At 31.6% G+C, this 20,243-nt stretch overlaps 2 protein-coding genes across 2 annotated transcripts in view; both read right to left on the bottom strand.

The window, feature by feature from the left end:
• LOC135135480 (ras-GEF domain-containing family member 1B-like) overlaps positions 1-346 on the bottom strand; it is a 180,954-nt gene extending 180,608 nt beyond the window's left edge. Inside the window, exon 1 of the mRNA XM_064064546.1 lies at positions 28-346. The gene's annotated coding sequence lies outside the window, so the exon portion shown is untranslated. The remainder of the gene's footprint in view (positions 1-27) is intronic.
• Positions 347-18,238: 17,892 nt separating this feature from the next.
• On the bottom strand, positions 18,239-19,275 carry LOC135135040 (distal membrane-arm assembly complex protein 2). Its single transcript, XM_064063982.1, has one exon. It carries the CDS (start codon positions 19,201-19,203, stop codon positions 18,310-18,312), a length of 894 nt encoding a protein of 297 aa, XP_063920052.1. The 5' UTR covers positions 19,204-19,275; the 3' UTR covers positions 18,239-18,309.
• Between the last annotated feature and the right edge of the window lie 968 nt (positions 19,276-20,243).

Here is a 20,243-nt window from a genome sequence, read left to right as displayed (position 1 = left end):
AATGTGACAAGTTAAAAACGTACTCACCGTTCAAAGGCGGTTTAATCCCTTAAGACACATTATTAAACGAACAATACACTTTGATTCATATCACAACACAGAGTGTAATAAATACAACTAATGACACCAACACTCACTATATTATTGATGGTGACCGCCACGCGTAAGCCACAGAATCGCAAGATTGCTTCCGGTTTGTTCTATTGTAACGCGATCGAAGGTGTTACATGCGAAGATCATCAGCTGAAGAAAGCAGCATGCGTTAGCCGAAGACAAGACGGCAAACTCCACACTCTCGATGTTTACCGGCGACTGACAATCACCTGTTGCACACCGAACGTGCCCGCCAATCCCCACCTTTGGCGGTTGTGTTCCGGGGAATGGTTTGTTTATTTATTATTTTTGTGTATGTTTCATTTGCTCACCTGGAGAAAAGCTTACAGCTTTTATTGATGCTTAGCACGAATTTTATATCGCGAATTACTGCGACTGCAATTGCGTTCCAGTAGACCTGATAAAGATAACACGCGATAGTAGTTGTGAATGAGATAAAAGCGTGTGGTGACTCATTGTGTAGAGGTGTTAAAAAGACAAAAGCAAATTTTCCAAGCGGTATCCTGTCTTAGAGGAAATTGCGTTGTTTTCAGTTGCGAGGTATAATGATCAATAATTTTATTGTTGGAACGAATGTCGGGAGATGCAACCACCATGCTAATTAAGCTAGGAGATTTACTGGGTGTAAATTGTCGTTGCTGAAACTGCCAGAAATAATAATTCAACAGTCGTACACTGACTGGTGTCAGCTTGATTGTCGGTGATCGTAATTCTAATTGCTCTTTAAAAACTTGAATAAAAATAGAAGTATCAATATTGAAAATGGATTTTTTTTTACATTATTACTAAAGAGCGAATTCTAGGACAAATGCATTTTCATTTTGGTTGTAGCCAAATGCATGAAAGTTTTATATAAATGTGTATCTGAGAAAATCCTTTTGTGTATTAGAGCCTTACTTGTTTTTACCTATTTGCTTATTTTTAATAATGGGTGCGCTTTTTGCATTTTTTCGACCTATTTTACTTTTTTTCTGCATATTTTACGGTTTTCTGCTCATTTTGTTCTAAAATCTGAATTTTCTATACCCATAATGCACATGTTTCTTAGGAAGGTTCCATTTAAGGTTTCCGGTTCTATAAAGAAAGATAACACTAGTTTACAAGGTTTTATATCCAAAGACAAAAATAGTTGAATCCAAAGGATTTGGGTTCGGGAAATTGAAATCTGAAAGCAGAAAAAATCCATCATATCAGGTTTTTGAGGTATTTATATAAACATACCCCGTATTTCTTTTCTTTTATACAACTCTTGTAACTTTTTTATTTTTAAATATACAGGGTGACTGCTAAATAAGTGCAAATATTTTAACCACGGCATCCCCCACCCTAGTAGAGCCGAAATATAGAAAAAAGAAATTAAAAATCGAATGGGGCAAAACCCCCATGAACCACCCTCGATACGAAGGCACTGAGCCACCTTGTAAACAGAGTTGGAAAAACGTTCGAATAAAAACGACCTAAACACTTTCAGTTTCAATTAAAAGTAAAACCGACTTTTTGCTGCTTATCATTCGTTCATTCATTTACTCATTCATCGTTAAAGGTCAGTGTGAAAGTTTTTTGGTAATTTTGATTCTGACGGATGTTTGGTCCTTGTCACAACGATTTTACGTTGTTTATTGGAACAGAAATAAGAGCAACTTAGAATGCTACTACCTTTTTACAAGAAATGTTGAAAATGTTGTCCTTGACTAGCAATACAGCCGTCAGAGCGTCGCAAGAGGTTTGTTGATAGGTAAAAAAACACCGGAGTAGCGGGTGTCACTTTCACTTGTTGAAGCTCTTCGATAATTTCTGGACACTGTTGATTTCCACAAACGAACTGTTTCATCCAACTGATACACATTTATCGAAAACCGTCTCTTGAAATCGTACTTGTTGACGACTACGTGGAGTTCCATCGGACAAAAAGTGAGTTACACAACGTGGACAATAAGCGGGCTCCAAACCCTGTACTTTGTCAACATGGTATGGATGTGGCCGTATTCTTTTAATGTAGGATGCACTACAAGCTGTGAAAATCCAACTTCTTCTTTCTGTCCTATCACGGCCACGATCGTGAGTTTGAGGTTGAAGGTACCATGATCTCGGAGATGCTGTACCACTGATGCACCCATTACCATATCGACACAATCTGCATGGGAAAACTGCACCATAAACCGATTTCACCGACCGCTCGATGCTAACTGGCCCTTTTCGTGTTTTTCACGTTGCGATTAAAAAAGTGCCTGATAAAGTAACTTTTTTGGTTCTTTAACCGACTCGCTCTGTTCCATTCATTGTAGTAATTATGTAGGTCACAAAACAGTCCAGCGGCGCGTACAACAATTTACATTGAATTTCAAATAATTTTTTCTAGACACTGCTACTACTTAGGACCGTGAATTTTACCCAGTGACATAATCATATTGTGAGCTATTTCCCATTTTTTTTTTGCATGTATTTCGCAGTCACCTTGTATATGAACATATATTATTTTTCAAAATTTAAGCAAATTTCAAGGTCGACAACTTACCAGTGTAGTTAGCGGAGATCACAACCCTTGCAAAACTGTAGGGTCGCGGACGTTACAGTAAACAACACGTTTTGTTGTACATTTGTGTTGTACTCGTCTATAATATTGTAAACGAAAGAAAATGTAACTAAATAGTATGTTATATAACGATTCAAATTTAATACGGTTCTTGACGTCTCAACTGACAGATCAGTCACTATTGCATTGTCGATAAAGTAAAATAAGGAGGTGTAAAAAAATACTAACATACACAGTTAAGAGTAAATTTTTGGGTTTTGCGTGTCCTTGACCTTCGCGCCCATTTTGAAAAATAATATATAGTTTTTGGAGCAAATTTGTATCATTTTAAAAGGTTACGTAAATAAGTAACATGAGTGTCAATTTTTCAAGCTACTAGATTGTCATCAACGTTTTGTTTAAAATTTTTCAAGTACTGATTTTAGAATAATTGGTTGCTTTTGATTTTTCTACGGGAAGTGATAATAAAAATATGTGGTTGGCCTCACAAAGATCTTTTAAAATGATACAAATTTGCTCAAAGAAATACAGGTTTATCTTTAAGAATAAAGAAGTTACAGGGGATGTATCAAATAAAAGCAACACCCAGTATATATTATAAACATTATGACTGAAAATTACAAATGATCCATCCCCTAAGGGGGAGCTGAAGTAAAATATTTTGTGGGAGCACCGAAATGTCTACTTGGATGTACCTTATCTGAATAAATTACCTGAGAACGGTCGTCCGTCCTCTGGTTGTTGCAGGTCGAGTATGTTTATTTTCTATTTTGCAGGTAAATTTTACAATTATCTAAATAATCTTTACGTTTTTTTTTTTTTTTTTATTAAGAAAGGCATCATGTTGATCAATATAAACCAGAAGAATAACAGACAATGAAACTACCGTTTTAGAGGTGACAGATTTAGTAATATTTTCTAAACGAGCAAATACATAAATAGTATGCAATAGGAGTATAATTTATAGTAATAAAAAAATAAAAAAAGTATGTAAGAATGAAGGAGAGGCATACGTTCAAAATTGGACAGACAGGCTTATAAATACGTAGATTATAAAAAATTTGCTCGAAGCTGATTTCGACCAAACTTTCCGAAAAACAGAGAATGATAATTTAAAACGATGTTAAATTGATAAAATTAATAATAACGAATTAATACAACAAAAAAATAACCATCAGTTTTATTAAACTTAAAATTAAAGTTGTTTTTTAACTTTTAGTGATATTTTTTCTATGTGTGCTTTTAAAATATAATCAGAATTTCGAATAGATAATCCCCTACGTCTCCTAGGATCAACAAGTTCCGGAAGAACGCATCCGTAATAAAATTTTTGGAGTTTTAGAACCATTTTTTTTACAAAATTCTTCGTCATATGGAACGTATGTAATTTTAACCCCTTTGAGTGTCCAAATGGCAAAAATACAAGATTTCCTTTTCGTTATGTGCAACTGGCCTTGCATTTGTATGCATATACATGTTCCTTATTTACTCTTTTTGTCCATTTTATGATAAAACGAGGCATTCTGCTTGTAAAAACAAACATTATAGTAAAATTTTTTGCATTTAATTTTGATAGGTATGTATATTTAAATTTTTAAGTTCGATTTTCTAAATATTTTCTGTACAGTTGCGGCCTTCCAAAAGTACACGATAATTTTCTCTTTTGTCAATGTTCATGTTCAAATCATGGGCGTTCGAATAACAAAGTTTGTCAAATTTGACATTTTGTTTATTCAAAAATGCTACGTCACTGGTAATAGCCAGATTTACATTAATTTAAAAATTAAAAAAAATCCATGACAACGAAAAATCGTGCACTTTTGGGGGGCTGCAACTGTACATCGCTACATAAAAATTGTATGTTGATTGTCTTTTGCTTTAAATTATATTGTCATTGACATGTTTTTAAATGGCAACTTATTTTTTTTTTGAAGAGTGAAAATTTTTGAAAGTTTTTGTACAGCTATAGGTATATGAACATAAACATTTGATTATGCTAGATTTTTTACCAAATAATATATTTTAAAATATAATACGAGTGTGGCGATTAAAATAAAAAAGTTTTTTCCGCCAACTATGGAGTTCCTGTTGAAGAAAATGACAATGACGACTCTCAAACAGAAATCATTTTAAATTTTTTTTGTAAAAATTTATATTTCCAAAATACAAAATCTATTTCTATTTTACTTGAAAGGTGTAACGTGTGAGTCATAAAATCTTTCCCCTGAGTTAGCAATAAACATAAAAGATATGATCAATCTATACTATTAACAGAAAGAAATCTTGTTAGAACTTTTTATGATTTTTAAGTTTCTACTGTATAGGTATTTAACTTGTGAAATACGTACAAATGTACATATATATACCTGTTTATATAAATGCATTATTCTAATGAACAGATACATTTTCAGATTGATAAAATGACCACAAACTTGTATATTGCTACAAATACAGCAACTAAACTATAAATGTAAAATTTTCAGTTGCCGACTAATATTAGGATCCTCTGACCAATCACTGTGTAGACCAAAAGTAAGAAGAAAATAAAATCTGATTTTCTGTGAAAATTAGCCAAATAATTTCTAGTAAAAAAATCTCCTGAATCATAACACAATCTGCCTCTTCACTTTAATCCGCTTATCTATGAGTGATGGCGTTAAGCTCTTTAGGCGTATACCTACTCTCATCCCCAGTAAACCAGAAAATTACTCAGCTTGAAAAATATTTCCAAATCTGTTTTTTCGGCATGTGTTTTAGAGTTTATTTATTATCCGATTTTCATTTTTCAAAAACATATCTACTCCAGAGTAAATTTACTACAGATGTCTGTAAGTAAAATTTGGAAATTTTACTTACAAGTCATAAATAATAAAAACACTCAAAATTTCAGGAGTTGTAAAACTTAAAAAGTATGTTCAAATACAGTTTTTTCAAAAAACTAAAAAGCAGATCTATAAAGTTTTTCCGTAATTATATACATATACGAAAAATTGTTGTGATTGGACCAAGGGTTTTCTGTAAAACACGTGCCCCGTTTTACATTATTTCCCCTATGCCGAAATCTACTTCAGCTCCCCCTTAACATGAAGCAGTCTAGACTAACGTGAAGGTAAAAGCAAAGTTCATTATTTAGGATTTATGAAAAAACCTGATGTGATACGGATGATCCGTTTTTGGATTTGTTGTCAGTAAGTAATTTAGAATTAAAAAATATTTTTTTTGATTTTTGGATATGAAAAAAAGTTTAAATTTGTAAACTAGTGTAATTCAACCCAAGTTTTGGGTAAAAGGGTTGGGGGAATTCCGTTAGCAAAACGCCGACATTTCAATATGTATGTACCCAAATCTATTTTTCTACGAGAACCATCAAACAAGAAATTTTATTGCACAGCTAAGTATGCAGGTAGGTTTTAAATTAATTAAAACACCCATTTACAGACCCCGACACAAGTTGTCTTTTGCTTTTCTAGGAAAAGCTTTGATGTGTTAAATACACCAAGCCCTCCTACCACTTTCTTTTCAAGTTCTCTTCCTGTGTCAATTAGTTCGTGTTGATGCATTTTTTAAAATACCCAAAGTCAAATCGCCTTTAGAGAACGTTGTTGCACAATTCAAATGGAAAAACTACTTGTGAAATTAATTCCATAAATTCACATAATAATATATCAATTTTTGAAAAATAAATAAAATGTGTTGTATATTTCATGCCAAAAGAAGTGCCATGTTCCTCAACATAAAAAATATTGACATGCACAAAACAAATATTACTAAAGATTCCAAGCAAACTTTAGTTTCCTCATTTCACAGAAAAATGTTTACAACGAATTATGCAGTGCATTTGTTGCGACAAATATACCGATGAAAAAACTTAACAACAAAACACTGCGCTTATTTTTGGACAGACAATGCAAAAATAATATTCCTGAGGAATCAACTTTAAGAAAGAATTACTTGTCCCAAGTTTACGATGACGTAAGTATTGTGTGATTGCTATGTGGTAAGGTAAGTAATCAGATGTAAGCCGAAGTTAAATTTGGTCTGTGACCCAATTTCTGAAATGATAATGTCAATTCTAATATAATAATACAAGTATATTATGGCAAACGGGAATCAAATACGAAAAACTAAAACTGCTGCTAACGGACTGCGCTGCATACATGGCTAAATGTGACATGTGGAAATATTTGATCGCAACTTAATTTATGTAGCATGTTTCCTCACGCTTTAAGTTCAGTAGCTGAAGTTATCGGAATCAATATCAAGACGTCAATGGTTTAATTTCCAACGTAAAGAAAGTATTTTTTAAAGCGCATTTGAGGATCTAAGCCTTCCGGGATTGCCATTGCCTCCAGAACCTGTTCTGACAAGATGGGATTCATAATTTCTGTATCGTAATTCTAAATTAAATGAAATGAAACATTTTATAGTCTATTATGGAATTTAAGTCCACAGTGTCGAAATGCATCGCCGATGCTCACAAAAAACCGAATGCCGTGAAATCTTGCAAATACTTTAAGCTTATTGGAAGTATGGTAAATCGTTAATGAAAATTTGTCCGTCATCTTACAATTTTGTCAAATAAGTGTTCTTCAAATTTGTACCTGCGAACACTGATTGTGATTAATTAATTAATCAGTCCTCTCATCTGGATTGAGGAAAAAAGTTAATCAAATTTCGTTTTCTTTTAACTGATGATGATTGTAATCTGAACGTGCTGATAGTCGAATTCTTTCGAAGTAGAGACATAAACACTCGAAGTTAAAGATGTACTCAGAAATTGAGAATGTCTACATTTTTACTTCCCGAGTGTAAGCAAAGGAAATATAGTAATCGAGTCAATCGGTCGAATTGACACTTTCATATTTTTGACGTCTAGAATACGAAGAAAAAGTGGTCTCCCGTTTCCGTCTGTCTGTTTGTCTGTCTGTCTGGTGTCTGTATCCATTTTTATTAGACAAGTAATTTCCGAACCTACTGGACAGATTGTTGTCACATTTTGTATGTATATTAGAAATATCATGTAGATGGTTAATCCCTAACTAAAATTTGGATAATCATCCTCACCGCCAATGGGATGACGTCATCTCAAAAATTTATAGCAAAAAGTTTTTTTTTATTGTATAAAATAAGATAGGCCTGCACTTTGGTGTGTGAATCCATGTCGAATTTTCACTCTAGACATCCAGAATTTTTGCAAAAAATTCAAAACTGAATAACAATATTTTGCAATATATGTAATTTTGAAACTGGAAAACCGATTGCTCTGAAATCTAGTAAATATTTAAGGTTATCGTAATCATGCTAAATCGTTAAGCAAAATTTATACGTTAACCCCCTCCCAAAAAATTGAGGAGTCATCTCAAAATTTTGCATAATAAAACCTAAAATGTACAAAATATGATCAGCCTATACTTGGAATTTATCACTGTGTTCATATTTTTTAGATTTGCTTAAAACTCAATTCGAAAATGCTGGATGTTTCAATGTACCTAGGTGGGAGGGAAGTTCTGTCGAAACAACTTTCGACCAATTTTTTTCGACTTTACGTTTAGAAAACTTACTAGCTCATCTCCTGTGTTATTGCTGTTCGTTATGTTTATTATATTATTGTAAATCTAATATCTACTGTATGGTGTGTTGCCGTGGTTTAGCACGGTAGCGTACCTTCCCTTCCCTAACGCCATTCCACATACGCCAAAGCGCCATTTGCTATATGTACTTACTCTATGATACTTACAGTCACAGAACATAGTCTGGTTTTGTCCTCTTCTTAGTTTCGTAAGTAAAGTTTGTCAATATTTTTTAAATCGGTTATGTAATTCATCTTAATTCGGTATGTTTAGCCTTAGTAAAAGCTATCTTGTTTGAATTATTTTAGCATTCCCGCTGTAACGGTTATGTTATTTTCAAAAGGCGTAAGTTGTGTAGAATTACTTGAACATTCAAGTAAGTCATCAAATAATTCAGCTGTAACTGTATTGAGTACCTGCTGTTGTACTTCAATGAAGTACGAGGAAAAGTAAGTGCAAATTAATAAATCAGAACTTTGGTGATTTTTTAGTCGAACACGTTATCGTTGTACTTTTTTAAAAGGCAGTGGGTACTTTCACACCTAAAACACGATGATAATAATAATTAACATACTCATAGTTATGTATGCAATGTGAAAATTGTCCAACGGCAACGAGGCCTAAGGCCGAGATGGACAACACGTTAAGTGCAATATCATTTTTTGCACATGTTGCATACAAATTTTTCTACGAAAGTTTTAATATTTTTTGGAAAATATTTAACCTACATTGTTATAGAGATTAGAGCAATACCTTTATTCAGTTACACACAGCAGGAACCACAATATATTAATAATAATTAACAATAATATTAAATTCATATCATATTCTATATTACATCGTTTGCATAGGGATTTGAATTTTAATTTGTGTCTATCTATTTCAGGCACTTTGGGCCCAAATAACACAAAATATATAAATTGTGAAATATCAATAATAATTAATTAATGGATAAAGTAAAAGATGAAATTGATATTGATCCCGTGTATGTGAAAGGTACTTTTGGATTATACAATACTGATCATTTAGTGGAAAAAGTAAAATTAGATGGACATTATGGAATTAAAATAATAAAACACGATGAAAGTTATACTCGTGATTTTGATCGAAATATCAATAATCAAAGTGTATATCGTGTAGGAAGAGTTCTTTATAGGAATGATACTGAAGATGTTCTAAATTTGATAAATATGTTTGCGGAATATACTTACAAAAATTTGAAAGGGATAAAAAAGTGTAATTCAGTTCCAAAAGTCATGGTAGGTGGAACCATTTGTCCGACTAGAAAAGAATTATTCACATACAAATCAAAATTTTTTGTTGCATTTGGAAGATACATTTTTGGATATGATGAAAATCACGTTGTTATAAAAAAGGATCAAGAAGAAGGGGTGCGCGAAAACGACGGAGATGAAGAAGACGAAGAAGATGAAGAAGACGAAGAAGAGGAAGAAGACGAAGAAGATGAAGAAGGCAAAGATCAAAAACGTGAAAAATCAAAAATAGATGAAAATAAAATTATCCTATCTGCTCCAATATTCAGTTCTAGTTATCTTGAAGATGATTATGTTTATTCTTTTTTAATATATGATACAAATACTGAAATTCTTGATGCTTTCGGAATGTATAGATAACTGAAACAATTTATATAATCCTATTTATATTAAAAAATTTGAAAATAATTGTTATAAATTAAATTGTAATTATGTTTTAATTTACATTTATCTGTTTTATGTGGTTCATAATAATAATAAAATAATTCAAAGATAAGAATATACCCCATCATTCTAAGATAATTATTGTACTCGCAAGACATATAGAAAAAAAAACATTACTTACATCAGAAAATACATAATATTTGTGTTTAAATAAATAAGATTAACTCAGTAACCATAATATACATAAGCTCTTCATCACTTTAGGGGTAAGCTAAAGCATATTCCAGCATAGGGAATACATATAAACTTCTGCCCAAGTTTTTGCCAATTTTAATAAACTTCACACCGTTGAAATCAGCGTAAAAAACCCTACCCAGACTGCTTTTCCGTTTTTTAAATTTTGTTGTCAAAAAAAAACTACAACGCGTTAAAATTGTGATGAGTATGAGATTATCTGGTTTTCGTTATTTATGGATCAATTTTAAATTTTCAAAGAGGTACATTAGTATAAATTGTATTAAAAAAACCATTGGGCTTTACAGAAATAAAATATCTTAATAAATAATTGAGTAAACAGGAGCAGAATATTTAAAAGTTGTGGTCAAACAAACTTTAGCCATTTTTCTGTTCCACTCAAATCTATAACAGGTAACCGATAGACCCCGTCCTTCTAAACCCCTCATAATCCGACAATAAAATTTTATGAGAGTGTCCACTCTCTAAGGTTTTCTAAATTTAATTGCCTTTTTCATTTTAATACGTTTTTTCTTGGCCCTTTGGAGTGCAGAAAGTAATTGTTCCAATCCAATCTGGCCAACGGGAATCAAATACGAAAAACTAATAGAACTGCTACCAACGGACGGCGCAGCATACCTACATGGTTAAATGTGGCAAACACCTGGAAATATGTTATCATAACTTAATTCATGTAACATGTTTGGCTTACGTTTTAAGTTTAGTAACTGAAGTTATCCGAAATCAATATGAAGATGTCAATAGTTTAATTTCCGACGTAAACAAAATTTCTTAAAGCGCATTTGAGGATCCAAGCCTTCCGGGAAACCTTACCGGATTGTCTATTGTCTCCATGGCCTGTTCTGACAAGATGTGAAGCGTCAATATATTGCTGCGACGATTTTGACGATATAAAAAATTTCATTTATTGCTATTCATAATTTTGTTGTGTAATTCTAAATTAAATGAAACATTTTAGTCTATTATAGAATTTGACTTCACAGTGTCGAAATGCATCGGCGATGATTCATACTATTTCCAACAGAAGCATATCAAACATAATTTGGCTTATAACATCGTAAAAAAATAAAAATAAAAATGTTCTAATATACGAAAAGAAAAATTCTTTTGGCGAAAATTTGGAAACATACCTAATTTGTTACACTAATTTTAAGGAAGATGAGGATTTAGTTTTCCTAAAGCGCCTATTTTGCCATCCCCGTTTTTATTGACTATTTTAGGGCCTGTTTTGGCTTTTTTTAGCCTAAACCCGCTCTTTATTAATTACTGATCGTCTAAACTAGGATATGGTCGAAATTGTTTGTCCAACAATAAGATAATTTTCGAAATATGGTGTAGTCACTCGAAAAACGAATATTAAAAAAGTTTACAAACAGGGCCAATTTAACGCTAACTACAGGGATTTCAGTACCGTGTAAAAGATTATGGGTCGTGTTAAAAAGTTTTCTAGTGAAATTTGGTAGAATGTTAGACTAGTATTGTACGATTAACAGTTAAATCAATTTCAGTTCATTTTACCTCAAAAAGATAATAATTAGAGAATTATAATAAAAAGAGTAACTACCTACATTAAATTCGTTACATATTGCTTGCCTAGGAGGCCATGACCAAGTGTCAAAATAATTATTTATAAAACGTCAAATTATTGGATTTATGTTACAATATCTGCTGAACACAGTGGAAGGAAAAATAAAATTTGTTACATATTTCATCTCGGTTTGTCAAGTAAAAAAGTGCGCGATAACTTTGTTTTCCTAGTAAAATGAACTATCTGATATTAAATGTGCATTATTTATGATGCACATTGGACATATTTGTCATGGCCTACTTGGCAAGCCATGTGGTAATTTTAATAAATTTATTTTTGTTGTGATTCCAGAATTATTTTGTTCTGTACGATAAAATTAACCGAAAATGAGTTACAGAATACTAGTCTAATATTTCAATAAATTTCACGTGAAAATTCCTGCTAGAAAACTTATCAGGCAACAAAAATTTTTAGCACATAAAATTCCTACAACCAACATTAAAAAAAAAGGCACTTCATATTTTCCCCATAAACGTTAAAATATTACCGATTAATTTATAAAAAATGCTGTAAAATCAGAGAACATGTAAAACTATATAAAATCTTTCAAAAAATACAAATAATAATTATCTAATGTAGATTTTCTTCTGGCTGACTGATTTTTAACAAGTTTTTTTTTTTATTTATGTAATTAATTTCACTAAATAAATTGCAGGAAATGATACTAACAAGCAACCTTTTACGTAAAAATTACAATAAGAAAATTGATCTAAAAAATTAGTTTGGAATTTAACACTCTCATGTCAAATAATTTTATATGAAAAAAAGTAGCCCAGTTTTTAATAAAAAAACAGAAAAATTTATCGAAAGTTATTTAGACAAAACGTATCCCTGTGCCCCTGAAGTACAACCCAAAAAATTCAGCAAATTTTAATAAAATTTTATTTTGCGGATTTTATTTTTTGTGATACAAGCTAAAATGAAGATTGTTCTGAAATTTTATATCTATGTAAGAAATATTGCCCAGATGGTAAAATGCTGATCAAAATTTATCTGACCATCTCCACCAACAGTTTGATGACGTTATCTTAAAATTTTGCATAGTAAATTATTAAAAGTGATTTTAAATTTTATAAAATAACATACATATACACGCGGTTTATGAATCCGTCTTGATCTTTTACTCTACACGTCCAGATTTTTTGATAAAATATCTAAATTTTATAATTTAACTTTGAAACTGCAAAACTAAATGCTGTGAAATGTTACAGACAGTAAAATTCGTAAAATCAAATTTTATCACCTTTCGAAGAAATTGTATTTGTTCATTGTACGAGTATTTCAACAATGAGGAAAATTTTGGTTAAATAACCTTAGTTTAAGTTTTTTTAGTCACCCTGTATGGGAAGTGTATGAACGTATTGATGCAGCACAAGTATAGACTCAACAAAAAAAACACAGTATATAGCCGTAGAAAGAGAAAATGATAAACTAGTAGGAACATTTAAATACCTAGAAGCAACAATAACATAAAACGGAAAATTTGACGATGAAATAAGTTTCAGCAGCAGGGAACGTAAAAATACACTTTTAGGGAAAAAGATAATTCGGAAGAAATTATTGTGTCAATATTAAAAAAAAACAATGCTAACGTTGGAGATATGGATAACTATTAATAAGTACAAAAGAAGTAGAAGCAATAGAGATTATATTTATACGAAAAATCGAACATAAGACAAGATCTGACAAAAGAAGAAACTACACCTACAAAGAGAACTTAAAAACAAAATCAACCAAAAAACAATACAAGGAGGTCAACTAAGATGGCACGACCATATAGCGGTAAGAGAATAACAAAAAAAAGTGTAAGAAACGCGGACAACAAAGACGAAATGAAGAGGTAAACCTAGAAAGAGATGAAATGAAGAAGTAAGAAAAGCGATGGAGAATATTATTTTTTATTAGATAACAATGAAAGAAATTGTACATATATGTACCTACATGTACATCAGAAGAAAATACACTTGATGTGTGAACTTATCCATGCTGGTTTAAAAAAATACATTAATATAGAATTCCAGAAACTATTTAGGTTACAAATTACAGATCTTAAATTGCAGAAAATCTATGCAAAATTTCAAATAATTACAATAGTTGTTTCTTGAGATATTCAACCTGTTCTATACTTTTACCTTAACGTGTATATTTTTATTTTTTGTTTATTAAAATTGTAATATTGAGTATTTGCTGCAAGTTTATTCGTATGCCCCTGTGAGTTACAAAAGTTACCGACAAAATTTAGTGCGTTTATGGCTTTCACTTTTTAAGTATTTTATAGTGGATCCTTCATAAAACTCGAGTAAGAGATGCGCAAAGGACCGTGTTGGAAAGTGCTTTTTTAATAATTCAATTTTAAAATTATTTTAGAAACATAGTTATTGTTCAATTACTACCAAACATGTATATACCTGGATTTATTCTTCGATTATTCTACTAGCAAATACTTGGATGAATACCTGAGTTACCATTTACCCAGAAATGTGCCGCTAGTGAAGACAAAATTATTTCGACAAACATATCTTAGTTAATTCGTACGATTCTGTAGCTTGTCCACAAAGGTATTCCATTTTTATAGCTCTGACAGTGGTAGCCATTAACAGACAATAGGATTAAATAGTAAAATATATAGATTTAGATAGTAAAATAAGCAAGACAGATTTTAAATAGGGTTAATAGGGGTGGCATCACTTAAATACAAATAAAACAATAAACTCGAATATAGTTGTCCAATTATACCTGGATGTTTTCAAATGCAAAATGGAGTGATGAAAGGGTAAATATTGAAAGACAAATATTTCAGCACGGCTTTAGATTTACTTGCCTCTTTGACAATTTGCCGACAGGTTGTATTTTCGTGTGTATCGGTTTTGCCTTCTGAGTGTTGTCTTTCTCATAGTCAAAAACATTTTGAAGGGTCTGTTCTTTTGAGATTTTAGGAAGGTACGATTGTATTATGAAGAAAATTATACAAAAACGGAGTTACTAGAAGTTTTAAAAACTCGAGAATTTCATAAACAATACAAAATAGACATAGTGGCTTAAGACCATGGGTTTGCAGTTGTTCGACTTCCACCGTATCATTGATTTTTATTCCTATAGAGACAACTGAAGAGTTTTTTTTCTTTTACCTAAAATAAGTAAACTTGTTACAATTCGCACTTAATACCACCCTCTGCTGGTATTAGAAAAGGTGTTTAAAAAAAGCAATTAAGTTATAAAAACACTAGCGTTTGGCGGCCAGTAGACTAAAATGCACAGCTACCTATATGTATTGTTACGTTGTTCGATAATTAAAATCGGGGTGGATAAAACTCAACAATTCTCAGTGACTTAAATTTACACGACTAATTACACATCGATTATGGACAAAATAATTCCGGCACAACTTGACTGGATTCTTTCGTTGACTGAATGAGTCGTTCCCGAAGATGGGCTCTATTTAAACCTACACGTTCCTTTCTAAATGAGTCGCGATCGAGGTCTTTCTGCAGTGTCCATCGCGACTTCCGCTCCCAAGCTTTTCTTTACTCGAACGCCGCTCAGCCGCCGTCACCCATCATCGCCATACATACTAAAAAGCCCTCGAGAAAACCCATAGGCGTCGTACTGGGGCGGCATATGGGTTTATTTCCTAACAGTATGCTCCCATGCAATAATATTCGTTTTCACGTTGTGTTAAAATTACATTTTCCCCAAATTATTTTATGAATATCTCAAGATCTTTTTAAATTTAAAATAATATTTTTCTGTATTCTAAATTCTGAAGTTACTTCGACTTTGCTATGATCACGCGCTATAAACTGCGCACAAAAATAATTCTATTTTTATAATTCCATTTTGCGGAGGCTGTCTCTTATTCCAGTAAACAAATACAAATCATTTTCTGTGTTAAAGTTTTTCAAGAGTTTCTTCTTTAAACTGTTGAACGAATTCTGTTTCGGTCGCTCATTCTCGTTTCTTAATAGGTAGGCAGGGATACGAAATTGTTATTTTTGTTAATAAGCATCTATATCTAAATCTATAGAAATATAAGAACATAATGGAGTAAATATAGCATTCGGAGGTACATGTGGCGTAGGAAGAAAAGGTGGGTACACCGCTCGCAGACGCACACGGGCTGTTGACGCCTCTTGACAAATAAGCGTTTCGGATAACTTGTTACACAATTTTTTATAAAATAAAATATGTTGTCTTTACTTTTTCATTTTTTAAGATGGCCAAAAAACACTTTTGTCTAGAATTCTTTGCATAGCACGTAACTATAATTTCTCGAACTAATATAGCAATTAAATCAAAAATATTTTCAAATAGATGTTTTAAAAGTAAGTCTGCTATTTCAGTATTTTCACGATTTTTTTTTTTGTAAAAATAACTTCAGAGGAAACTGTCAGCTGAAATCACATACCTGCCCTTTACCAATTTACCATTCAAAATCACCGCTTCCGTGCAGAATGATGAAATAATTTATGGGAATATGAGTCAGCCTTGGCAGTGTGAGAGAGAGAAGCTTTTGAATAAATACTGAGGTTTTTCGGTGTTATAAACAAAATAACGAACGGTAGAATGCTATACAAAATCAGGTGCTAAAAAAATGTGGTCTTTCAATAAATTTTTCTTCAGATAATAAAGTCGTATAACTGTGCTTTTCTTTAATGATCCTTTTATAATTAATCTTAGACTATATTGAACGGTGCTCTTATAAAGCTGTACACCTCTTGGAAAGTCGTAAAGAGACTATAAAGTTTTGACAGATATAAATCTAGAAGACTTCTGAGACGGAAAATAGGTTTACATGAGGCCCAGACAAAGAACTGTAAATGTCAAAACCAGACACCATTAGCTCTTTTAACATTCTTATTAGAGATTTAACTTATTAGGATTACCATGACTGAAGATTTTTAATTAATCATCCACACTCTTTTAACACGAAGCAGTCACTGGGAAAAAGTGTAAATTAATAGGCACTTGTTTGCGTGGTGTTTTGATATCCCTTGTTGGAATTATGGAAATTTAACAAGAACCATGACAGTGCTAACAATTAAAATAAACTTTATTAATTCAAGGAAACAAAAACTTTAAAATGATAAATACTTGACCACGTTAATTATTATATTTGCGAATAATGGATCGCTTTCATAAACTTGGTATACTTCCACTTTTTACCCTCCAATGTTATTCTTTATACACTTTAGTATTTTTCTAATGGAAGTAAAAGTATTTACTTATCCTCGTTTATAATTAACAAATTCTTTCTTCTTATATTTACTAAAAAAACACAATAGTTTCCTGTAAAGCCTTACTTGTTTTATGGATGGTGTGTCATTTAATATGCAGCTTTAGCGTTTCCCGGTGTGGCACAACTGCGCCGATGATTTTTACAACCTGAAAATTCAGAACCTATAACCCTTATAATTTTTTGTGGAGATAAATATACAAATTTTGATAAAGATAAATACCTAAGTACAATAATATTTTGTATTCCTAGAATTTTAGAAAGTTAGATAAGTCATATCTAACATAATCAGTAAAAAAATTGTTACATTGATTTAATTTTTTTGCCTGTTCAAATAGATATACCTAATTCCATAATAAAAGTGGCCTTTCGTCCGATAAATTGGATTACATCAATACTCCTTGATACTTTACTTCTTAGCTTACGGTCAGGAAACAAAAACAAAAGTCTGTTATCAACAGATACGCAGTGACCGATTTCAGGGCACATTTATGTAATAGTTAACAATTTATTTACTATTTTTGGGAAATGACATCAGATTTCTAAAAGAGCTGAACAGATAAGTATACTAATCAAGATTTTGTAATCATTAGATCAATATTAGTATTTTATCAAAATGTCAGAGAAGTTAGGTACCTATGTGGGTTCTAAAACAGATTGTAAAATTTAATGTTACTACATTTTTTGAGATAATTTGTATGTTTCTTCTTACTGTTAATTTCAAGGGCAGTCGCTATAACCTTCGGTTTTTCAAAATGTTTTCAACATGTAATATCTCCAAACTTATTGTTATGAAATTTTAAAAATTCAATCTGCCCACAAGTATGTTTATAAGTTTGTATAATACAAGGACAGTTTTTTTTTTTAAATTTTGAAATTTTTCATCACGTGTTTTTAAAAATCAATATCTCAATTATTTACGGAAATTTTGGAACGCGGTTTTCACCATTGTTTTCAACTTATAAAACTCTTGAAATTATGGGAAAAATATCGAGTTTTTTTTATCAGAAACGAGATACAGTAAAAGCAGTTTCTTCGACACAAGATGTTTTTACTGTAAGATATTTCTTTCATTCATAAGCTGAAAACAGTGGTGAAAACAGCGTTCCGAAATTTCCATAAATATATGAGATACTGATTTTTAAAAATTGGTGTGATGACAACTTTTACCAAAAGTTTAACATTGGAAAGTAAAAATCTTTACAGACAACACTTTTTTATGCCCTGATGTTAAAAGAAATCAGCTATTGCATTTATATACAAATAAATGAAACACATGAGACAAAAAATAATTAGAAATATTTTACTCTTACTATTTTACAAACATAATAAATATCTTAACTATAAATTAACAACAATTAGTCACCAACTTTGATATCTAAATGTGGATTAACTTCTTGTAACATTAAACAAGTCATTTCAAATGAAGTCGTCATTAACATATCGTCAATGCACAAGATCTTAAGATTATCCATCTTATAAAGTGCCCCTAACCCCCTTTCTGTAAATTTCGGACAATTCCTAATATCCAAATAAACTAAGCTATGACTAAAAATATTACTAATTCTATCTAAGAACCAATCATCAAAATTCTCAACTCCATTGAAACTTAACCACTCCACTTGTTTCAAATCTTTCAAATTTGCTAAACCTTCGTAATATAAATTCATGTCACTACAGTCAATGGCCTGCAATATTTTATCTTCTTCATAAAATCTTGGTAAGTTATAATCATTATACTCATTAGCTTTTATCCAATTGTTTTGATGATAAAATTTCACGGCGCCTCCTCGATGAACAATAAAATGTGCAGCTGCCAGTTCGTTACCCAACGTTTGATGTCTTTCAGGTAGATACATCTGTAACATCATTTCTCTATGTTCCTTCCTCTCCGTCCACCATTTTCGGATAGCAGAAGGTGATAAATCGATTGGAGTTTGAAGAAATTTTAGAAGATTTGTCTGATTTTCCTCACTGTAGAATGTTCTGAGAGTACTATAGCGTTGGGCTTCTTTTTGATGCCAAGGCGTTCGCCACTTCATATCCTCTTTAGTTACATCTTTGGGATCATATTTTTTAGGAGTATCAGTAGGTAGATTATTTACAGGTGCGGAAGACTCTGTGTTGGTCTCGATAGTTTTAGTGACCTTTTCGTCAGACTCTTTAGGATTAGGTTGTCTAACTGTTGAAAAACACGCACATTGTAATGACGTTTTGGGTACATTTCGCGCATTTCGAATTAAACTGTACATTTTAACTTTGAGTAGAATTTCGACTACTGATTTCGTTATAAAAGGTAGGTTATGTGAGGTTAGGTTTTAAGTTGAATAAGAAATGTCAAGTTTTAAAATAGTATGCCGCAACCAACAATACAATTGTTCTGTCTGTTTATTATCTACGAGCCCTAACAACTAAATATTGGGACACAGGCAATTTCTCAAAAAAATCCGGTATATATTTTTGATATCATTCAATTCGTTTGGACTAAATGCAAATTTTGCATGGGCATCTATTTTGGCAGAGAGTGAGGTATTTTGCAAATTAATAAATTTTCTTAGAGCGCAAAAATTGTCACCTAAATAAAAAATGTGCCATTTTTGCTGACATTTAAATGTTGGGACACCCGAGAAAATTTACTAAGTATACCATCGAAATCCAAACATAGTAGCTGGTAAATGCTGCCATTATTATAGGGATCGTAGCATTTCATGCTAATGTTGGTTTTATTTAGAAAAAAGTAGTTAGCGATGGGCTAGTTTTAGTAAAACTTCTGAAAATAATAATTTCGCAGTACTGCAAGGGAAAATCGATAAGAAAAAGTGAAGATTTGTTCCAAATAGCTTAGTCGTCGATGGGAAACATCGTAAAATATTAAGCAGACAGAGGTACGATAGGTATAAAAGGTAAAATTCCCGGTAGGCCACCACTTGTGAAGCCGCGTGATCAACAACTGATGAAAATTTATAAAAGCGGACGACGGAGTACTTCAAGAGAAATTATTACTTGCTGGAATAGCGATAACCAACTAAATTTTTCAAGACAATATTGTCGCGAATGTATACACAAATCAGGCTTTGGTTTTTACATTGTAAATCTTAAATGAAGCTATCTTTGATGGATTTTATTATTTATTTATATTATTTTAGGCTAAAGTAAAACCACAATTAAAAACTGCCCACAAGAAAAATCGGTTAATATGGCCAAAATAAAAATTGGAGAAAAGTAATATCTAACGCTGAGTCCAAATTTGATGTCTGGATGAGACAATAGTCGAAAGAGAGTTAGTGAAATA

Source organism: Zophobas morio, unplaced genomic scaffold, assembly GCF_036711695.1.
Source record: "Zophobas morio isolate AGI-343-1 ecotype UQ-CSIRO unplaced genomic scaffold, CSIRO_AGI_Zmor_V1 ptg000024l, whole genome shotgun sequence".
NCBI lineage: Eukaryota > Metazoa > Arthropoda > Insecta > Coleoptera > Tenebrionidae > Zophobas > Zophobas morio.
The sequence above is the reverse complement of the archived record's forward strand: the minus strand, read 5'-3'. Positions and strand labels throughout refer to the sequence as shown.